General features: G+C 52.9%; 1 protein-coding gene across 2 annotated transcripts in view; it reads left to right on the top strand.

Annotated features, from left to right (window-relative positions):
• The first annotated feature begins 1,355 nt into the window (after positions 1 to 1,355).
• ENTHD1 (ENTH domain containing 1) overlaps positions 1,356 to 8,957 on the top strand; it is a 120,186-nt gene continuing 112,584 nt past the window's right edge. The window contains exons 1-2 of one of the 2 annotated variants that reach the window (XM_020982663.2): positions 1,356 to 1,570; positions 7,523 to 8,031. In XM_020982663.2, the coding sequence (XP_020838322.1) occupies positions 7,683 to 8,031 (349 nt within the window). In that variant the 5' untranslated portion in view covers positions 1,356 to 1,570; positions 7,523 to 7,682. Of the gene's footprint in view, positions 1,571 to 1,647; positions 1,720 to 7,522; positions 8,032 to 8,957 lie in introns of those variants that run through there. The other variant, XM_020982664.2, reaches the window with a different exon arrangement.

Here is an 8,957-nt window from a genome sequence, read left to right as displayed (position 1 = left end):
AGAGAGAGAGAGAGAGAGAGAGAGAGAGAGAGAGAGAAGAGAGAGAGAGAAACCTCTGTTCTATTTAATAACCTCAAAGCAATTTTTCCCGGAATCCCAGACGCTCTGAGTTGGAAGAGACCCAAGGCGCCAGCTAGGCCAACCCACAGTGACAAAGGATGCACCATCCTCCTACAATATACAAGACAGATGGAGGTCAGCCTCTTCTTGAGAAGGGGAAATCATCGCCTCTGCAGGCACTTTGGGATGTTCTTACACTGGGAAGTTTTTCCTGACATCAAAATGAAATCTGCCTCTACTGGCTTCCCTCTGTTGCTTCTGGCTCTTACCCTCTGGGGCCAAGCAGAACAAAGCTAATCTCGGAGACCCTGGGAGCTCCCTTTGAAAGGTATCTCTCGACCCTTTTCCATCCATTTCTTTGTTGTTGTCCATTGGTTCTGCCATGTGACAGATGACTCAGTTGAGTTTCTTAAAAATATCATTGGGGTCCCTAATCTCTGACTTTCCTCCAATTCGACGTGATGAGATTGAGACCAGAGATGTCAACAGACACGTGGGCAGTCAATGGCATGGTCATCCTTTATTGGCCTCTTGAGGTCATTACTGGTGGTGCCTTGCTCCTCCCACCAGATGTGACTTTCTTCCTTTTATCTCTGTTTTCTCTCCCTTTCCCTTTTCTCCTTCTCTCTTGCCCCACGTTACAGAATCACAGATCCTTACAGGGGCAGGGACTTTAAGAGATCCCTTCCTATCCAGATGTAGAGAAGCAGAGACTACCAATCACTTGTTGGGCAAGTGGCAGAAGGATTGTAGGATCATGGTTTAGAGTTGGAAGGGACCCCAGTGACGGTCTAGTCCAACCCCTTCATTTTTATGGGGGGCAGGGATAAAGGTGAAGTCCAGAGAGAGGCAGTGACTCCCCCAAGGTCACACAGGTTCACAGGTGGGATCTTAGGGGTCATCTAGTCCTTCCCTCTCCCCTTTCTTTTCAGCACCCAGTGAGAGTCCAGAGGGAGGCCCTGTCAGCTCTCTCCAGCTGCTGAAATGCCTTCTCCTCTAAGGCTGCCTTTCAGTAACTCTGTATGAAGCTTCTAAGTACCAAATTAGGGCCGCATTGTCCTCCAGTTAGAACATGGGGCTCTTGTGGGCAGGGGTTCCGGAGGGAAGAATGGCTTAATCAACGCTTGTTGACTGGCTACGTGACTTCATTTGGTAGGGCCTCTGCCACTGTAACGGTAGGCCAGGGGTCTAGGTCTCCAAGCGGTTTGTAAAGACCGCCCCGGGCAGCGCGTGCTCCTGGAGGGCTGAAACCTTTAGAGTCCTGGGGGCGGAGCTGAGGGAGGGGGTGGAGCTTATACGAAGCCACTCCCTCCAGGAGCCGCAGAGGGGCGGAGCGAGCGCTCCTCCGGGAAGACATCATGGCGTCGAAGACGTAGGGGAGGTGGGCGGGCCTCAGCGGCCACGCTCAGTTCTGATTGGAGGATGGCCAGGCGCCCCGGGCTTCATAAGCGACTGTTTGAATTTAGGCGGGAACGGGCCGCCAACGGCTGCGGCGCCGGCGCTTCGTCAGGTAACTGGGCCTCCCGGTCTGGGGGGAGCCCCGGGGATCCCGGGGTGCGTGGGAGGGGCTGGGCCGCAGCGGGGAGGAGCCTGCCCTGCACTAGACCCGGCCGGGGTGGGGCACTCTGGGCCTCAGTTTCCCCGCCGTAAAAAGAGCAGGTGGGCGCTCCCCGACCTCCCAGCGCTCCCCAGCCTGTGCGTCTGAGGGGCGGGTGAGAGCCCCCTCCGCCTTCCCTCCAGGGAGTGAGCCCCCCGTCACTCAGGCGGCCCGTTTTAGCTGTCCCTGCCATCAGCCTCGGGGATCCCTACTGCCCGCGGCCCCTCTGTGGCCCCTGTGCCCGCGCCTGGCGCGCAGGGGGCGCCTAATAAATGCCTGCCCCGTCCCCCGCCCCTCCAGCAAGCATTTATTGAGCGCCTCGGGTACGCGGGGCGCTTTTATTCACGCTGTGTCAGTGTAAGCGCGTCCAGGGCCCGGACGTGGGGGCCCCTGCCCTCGAGGATGGCCCAGGTTCCCCATCTTTGGGGACCTCTGGCTCAACCCCAGCATTTCACAGACAGAGAAACTGAGACCCAGGGCAGTGAGAGGGCCCACAAAGGTCGCCTGGGCCGGAAGCGTCCGTGGCAGAATTCGAACCCAGGGCCCGGGGCTGCCCTGGGTTCCTCGCCATGCTGCCCCGGATGTGTGTCCTGAGACTCTAAGCCGGCGTGTGCCCTTCGTTAGGGCTGCCCCTCCCCCCCCCCAGCCGCCGTGTCTTCTCGGGTTCTCCGTGGTCGCCGGCGGGGGCCCTGGCCGTGCCCCGTGGCGTGACCTTCCCGGCCTGGAGTCCCCTTGGGGTGAGCTTCCCCGCGTGGAGTCCCGTGGCGTGACCTTCCCCGCGTGGAGTCCCCATGGGGTGACCTTCCCGGCGTGGAGTCCCCTGGTGACCTTTCCCGCGTGGAGTCCCCTGGGTGACCTTTCCCGGTGGAGTCCCGTGGGGTGACCTTCCCGGCCTGGAGTCCCCGTGGGGTGACCTTCCCGGCCTGGAGTCCCCGTGGGTGACCTTCCCGGCCTGGAGTCCCCGTGGGTGACCTTCCCGGCCTGGAGTCCCCGTGGGGTGACCTTCCCGGCCTGGGTCCCCGTGGCGTGACCTTCCCCGCGTGGAGTCCCCGTGGGGTGACCTTCCCCGCGTGGAGTCCCGTGGGGTGACCTTCCCGGCCTGGAGTCCCCGTGGGGTGACCTTCCCCGCGTGGAGTCCCCGTGGTGACCTTCCCGGCCTGGAGTCCCCGTGGGGTGACCTTTCCCGCGTGGAGTCCCGTGGGGTGACCTTCCCGGCCTGGAGTCCCCGTGGGGTGACCTTCCCCGCGTGGAGTCCCCTGGCGTGACCTTCCCGCGTGGAGTCCCGTGGGGTGACCTTCCCGGCCTGGAGTCCCCGTGGGGTGACCTTCCCGGCCTGGAGTCCCCGTGGGGTGACCTTCCCGGCCTGGAGTCCCCGTGGAGTGACCTTCCCGGCCTGGAGTCCCCGTGGGGTGACCTTCCCGGCCTGGAGTCCCGTGGGGTGACCTTCCCCGCGTGGAGTCCCCACGCCGTGTTGCCGGGTCGAGCTGCAGCTGTTGTAATTGCACGGGGCGCCTTCTCACGGTCTTCGTTTTCCCTGCGTCTCTGGACTCTGGCTCTCGTTCGACAAATAAACCGTCCTCTGATGGTTCGCAGCGGACCCACAACACTTGCTGGGCCGTTCCTATTCAGAGGTTAGCACCTTGGCTTTTCATAGCATCACCTGGGGCTCGCTTCGGCCAGCCCAGGCTCCCACGGAGGCCCCGGAGGACGAGGACGGAGGCTCCCGCGGAGGCCCGAGGACGAGGACGGAGGCTCCCGCGGCCGCCCCGGAGGACGAGGACGGAGGCTTCGATGGACGCCTCCCGAGCCAGGCCTGCCCAGGCTTTTATCACGACCTCACCACTTCTGTGCTGAAGTCCCTTGAGCGACGAAGCTTTTGCTGACTTAATGTGGCTTCCCGTTACCTCCAGGAGGGAGCAGAACCTCCTCTGTCCTTTCCAGGGCTTCACGACTTGCCCCCTCTCCCCTTCTCAGCCTTGTACGTCACCCCTTCCTCCCCACCGCAGACCGCCAGCCTTTGCACTGGCTGCCCCGCGCTCCCCCTGCTCGCCTCCACCCCTGGAATCCCTGCCGTGGCCTCGTGTGGCAGACCTGACCCCGGGCTGCTGGCGCCTCCGCCTCGACAGCACCTCCGGCCTCCTCTGCGCGTCTTGTGGATGTGCCGGTTCGCGTCCGTGTCGTGTCCGGAGCTGGAGCGTCAGCCTCCCGAGGACGGGGACCATTTTTATCGTTGTCGTTGTTTGTATCTTTAGTGCAGAGGCTGGTATGTAGCGAACGCGTAAAAATGCGCGTTGATGGATTTGTTACAGCTTTACTGACATTGAAACAAGGATACGGCAAAGAGGAGCCGCTGGGGCTCCTCTGGGCTTTCTTTGGGCCGTGCCCCTGACTGGGGGAGGTTCAGCCGGCCAGGGGCTGGATCAAGTCGGTTAATACTAGGCACTGTGCTCTAGCTGTGTAGGGGCTCAAGCAAGGCTTCCTGCAGAAGATGGTGCTTGAACTGTGTCCTAAGAGAAGAGACGTGATGAGGCCTAGGTAAGGAGGGAGGACGGTCCAGGCACGGTGGATGGCCCCGGGCAAAGGCATAGAGTTGGGAGATGGACGTGAGGAAGAGTTTGGCTGGAGCGCCGAGTGGGGGAGGCGGGGAATAATGTCCGTGGAGGCGGGTGGGCTGCAGGGCTTCAGTGGCCCTGAGCAGCCTGTCACTTAATTCCTTGGCGTGTCCATTTCCTCTTCCAAAAATGAGTCAAGAGCCATTAGGTAATGTTATCAGTTTCATGGATTTTGGGGTAGCTTAGGGTTGGAGCTGGCCAAGGCATAAGCATCCATCAGACAAGGCGGGAAAGGGATGGAGAGAAGACATTGTAGGAGAATCGGCTAATGATGGCTAGGCCTGGGAAGCCGGGAGAGCAGGGCTGGTGGCCTGGACTAGGACCAGGGCCTCTGCAGAGGGGCTGGAGGTCACAGGGACAGGGAGAAGCAGCAGAGCAGGGAGCGGCAGAATGAGAGAAAGCTGAGCCCAGACAGGGGAATTTCAGAATTCGTGATGGTGAAGGTGCACCGCTGATGGTTGAGAATTTACATCTATTTTACAACCCGGTTTTTGTTTAAAAGCTGAACGTTTACTGTGAAGCGTGCCCAGAGGGAATGCTCACAGGATTTGAAGTCAGTCCCTAAGTTCAAAGGCCTCCATTCCTTTCTAACACAGTGTCCCACCTCTCTGGGCCTCAATTTCCTCGTTTTGAAAATGCAAGGGTTGGGCTAAATGCTTTCTAATATCCTTTCCCACTTTAAATCTATGACCTTCTGGTCCAAAATTGGCCTATTCAAAATCAATTCAGTGCCACAAAACATACCCATGTTGTTCCCCTAATGTATTGTGTGGAACAGTAAATTTAAGGACGTTATAGGAATACAGCCATGTGAGAATGGAGGTCTGAGGATGGAAAAAATCCCACCCTGGGCTGTTAATCTTGTCTCAAATGTCAACCCATTATAATGTCAAAGCTGTTTGGTCATATTGTCAATTGAGCAGCTGTATGTGGACGGATTCCCTTGCTACATAATCAACCCAAATGTCATCTACAACTTGCACTGATCAAATGAACGCTTATTAGGGGCCTGAGAAAAGACCAGCGATTGAATGAATGAGGAAAAATGGAAAATGTACTTCCTCTTTGTTTAAGCTGCCCCCGGTGAGCAGAGAATACGATTTTCCGTGATTGCATTACATTTTTGTTCTGTGTGGTGGCTAATTCCTTGTGTCAAATACATTGAAACAATCAAGCCAAGTGTCCTGGTGTTGCTGGTTGAGGTGTCTTTTTGTGGTAGGAAATGCCTTTAAAAAAACACGTCTGAGAATGTATGGTAGGCAAAAGCTCCGAAGGCCAGGACCGTCTCCCAGAAATGCAGAGAGGCAGTTATCCAAACGAGAAAGAGAGCGTTCTGCTGCCAGTTGGTACCCGTCAGCAGGGTATGAGTCAAACAGAGGTTTTTAATAGACTCGTGAAGAAACAGATCAATATTTGCTGCTATCGCCAATGTCACAGTGCATCTCTGCATCAAGTGAGATTTGGGAGAGAGAAGAAAAGACAATGGGAAAAGAAAACCTTCGTGATTGAAAATTTTAATAGCTTATTGAAACACATTATAAATCCGGGTTTTCACTGCAGGAATGACACAGATAAAAGCTGCCTCTTTCTGAAGTGCAAACAAGAGAGGGAAAGCAGAGCTGTAAAAAGGAAGAGCCAGGCCTTCCTCATGAAGACCCCTTTCTCTTTTCAGTTTCCTAGGGGTGGTGATAGTTTCCCTGAGAGATCTTAATTAAACCAATACCTTTTCCATCCTGCTGATTTGAGGGTGTGCCTACTTTGATAAGAAAGGTTAATTATCTCTCTGTTTGTCTCTGTCTCTCTGTCTCTCAGGAAAAGGTAATGGTTTGGGGGTGTTGCTTCACAGTGAAGCCTTTCTGAACATTTGCATTAATCAATCAAGCCCAAGGTGGGGTCAAAAAGGACAACAAGAGGAAACTACATAGAGAGTATAAGCACATTTGATGTGAATTCTACTATTTTTCCTTTTGTGTGTGTGCAGTTTTACTTTAAAAGCCTGATTATAGATTGTCTCAGCTTTGCTGGGTCTGGGTGCCTGTCAGGGCTTGAAATCAATTTGATACACTATCTTGGTGGCCTTCAGTGGTGACTCACGAGGGAAATTGCAAGCTGACTGACCCATCCTAATGCAAACTAATGAAAAATAGGAAGGGAGGGAGGAAATTTCATAGAGCTGTGAGTTGACAATTCACAGGCATCATTTAAAGTTTGGGGAGGTCTATACCCTTTGATGTCTGAACCTAAATGTGCCTCCTGTTGTGTGGATATACTGTGAAACCCGACAGGCACAGACTTAGCACTTCCGAGATGCTACTGTGGTTTCGGTTTATTAGGGAAATTCTTAGATTCTCCCATGGCTCTCTCTTCTCCTTTTCCTGCAGTTGAGGAAAATGGAATTAGATTCTCCTTTGGGTTGAGAAATAACACAAGCCTGTGAGGGGCAGCTCTGTGCTTCTGCAGTGGCTTCCTCCTTCCCAGAGGAAGCCGAGAGCTGGTGACCAAAGTAACGTAAGTGGAGATTAAAACAAAACGCCAAAGCTGAGACTGAATACTGTGTGATTTGAATGGCCGAGCTTGGTCCCAATTAAGAGAGGATAAAGTGTACTTCCCTCCCCTTTAGAGAGGTGGGGGGCTGTGGGTGTGGAGCATGGCATATGCTAGTAGCCTTGGTTCCTTTCTCTCTTTGATTCTTTATGAGGAGGAGTGCTGCCTGGGGAAGTGGGGAAGGACATAATGGGGAATGAGGAGAATGTAAAAATGAATGTTATCAATAAAAAAAGAAGCGAGAGCCGGTTCTGAATTTTGATCTGATTCGAATGTCACGTGATATACAAATATGCAAACACAGGTCACCTAGCCCGATTCAACCCTCTTTTTTTTTCCTTAAACCATCTTAATTGTTCTAGGCATTTCTATGATGGCGAAATATCTTCAGCATTAATTATCAGCTCTGTTTCCTTACTCTGTTCTTTGTCCACTTGACCTAATGTTTAATGCTCCTCGTACTTCGGGTGCAGTCACCCTACTTCCATCTGTGAAGGTTGATCGGCCCTGCCTGTGGCACGCTTAGGACCGGAGAGACTTCCTGTGTTCTGTTAAATAGCATACACACACCCTTTCCCCCTCCTCATTCTGACTGAGGCCGCTAAGTGACTGAATTAGAAACTGGACTGGGATTTCTCATGCTGGCTGAATCTTCTACAAGTACATTTTAAAAATGCATAAATAACGTTTTCTGTTCTTCTCTCCGCAGAAACTTGATCACTTACCAAGATGGACACTGATACATTGTTTTTGGGGGCAGTGAAGCAGGAGCCCTATTAGCTGTCCAAAGCTCCGTAGAGCAGCCACTCCGCTCCCCTTCCATTGTTTTTCCTCCTCCCTACCTTCCCCCTCTCGATTTGGTCTCATCCATGGCACTCAGGAGGCAAGTGAAAAACTTTGTGAAAAATTACTCAGAGGCGGAAATCAAAGTCCGAGAAGCAACTTCGAATGACCCTTGGGGTCCATCGAGCTCGCTGATGTTAGATATCAGTGACCTGACCTTCAATACAGTTTCTCTCTCAGAAATTATGAGTATGCTGTGGCAGAGACTAAATGACCATGGGAAGAACTGGCGCCACGTATATAAGTCCCTCACACTCATGGACTATCTTATCAAGAATGGATCCAAAAAAGTCATTCAGCTTTGCCGAGAGGGCTTCTTTAACATTCAGTCACTAAAGGATTTCCATCACATAGATGAAGCTGGAAAAGATCAAGGTAACATTTAAAGTTGATATGACCTACCCACAATTTATATATGGAGGGATAAGCTGAACCAGGAAATGAGGGAAAGTGCTTGCTTATGATATCTTTCTTCTATGAGAGATAGAGTTACCACTTTAATTATTTGTGCCAAGTCCTTAACAGATCAATAACTTTTTGTCAAATGGAGTTAGAAGAGGAAGCAATTGGGCTTCTGATGCTTATACAGAGTCTAAAGAAAATGGCTAGAGGGGCAGCTAGGCGGCGCAGTGGATAGAGCACCGGCCCTGGAGTCAGGAGGACCTGAGTTCAAATCCAATCTCAGACCAGACACTTGACACTTACTAGCTGTGTGACCCTGGGCAAGTCACTTAACCCCAATTGCCTTGTGAAAAAAAAATGGTGAGAGCAGGAACCACAGTGAGGAAGGAGTACCTGTAGGTAGTGATGGGGTGCTCAGGCCCCAGCCCTAAGATCATGTCTCTGGAAGCCTCTCAATTTCTTAGTAGGCCCCTGTCCTGTGAGAAAATTTTCTCTTGTTGCAGAGCACATTCTTTTATCAGAACAGGCAGAAGGGTCCCTGGCTTAAGGATTTTTGTCCCTGGCTGGCCCAAGGCCTCTCTTGGCACCAGACCTCCAAGGTCCATGCCTCTGACAACTCCCTCAGTGTCTGGTATACCCCCTACACTTTTCCATCCATAGTTCCCAAAGACACCTGGACCCCTAGATTACCTAATTAGTATCCCTGACGTTCCTTTTCCATGTAAGTCCCAGCACCATCCTGACTCTCTCACAGGTTCCATAAGGACCCTTGCCCACTTTTGCTAAGGCGTTATTTGTAATAAACTTTTTGCCACTTGACTAAGAGAAGGCTTGAGTGTGTGAATTCATTCCAGACAACTCTTCCTTGGCATTCTTGGGGTCCTAGCACCCCAAAACCT

The sequence above is a fragment of the Phascolarctos cinereus genome, unplaced genomic scaffold (assembly GCF_003287225.1).
Source record: "Phascolarctos cinereus isolate Bilbo 61053 unplaced genomic scaffold, phaCin_HiC Scaffold_1;HRSCAF=81, whole genome shotgun sequence".
In the NCBI taxonomy this organism is placed as follows: domain Eukaryota; kingdom Metazoa; phylum Chordata; class Mammalia; order Diprotodontia; family Phascolarctidae; genus Phascolarctos; species Phascolarctos cinereus.
The sequence above is the reverse complement of the archived record's forward strand: the minus strand, read 5'-3'. Positions and strand labels throughout refer to the sequence as shown.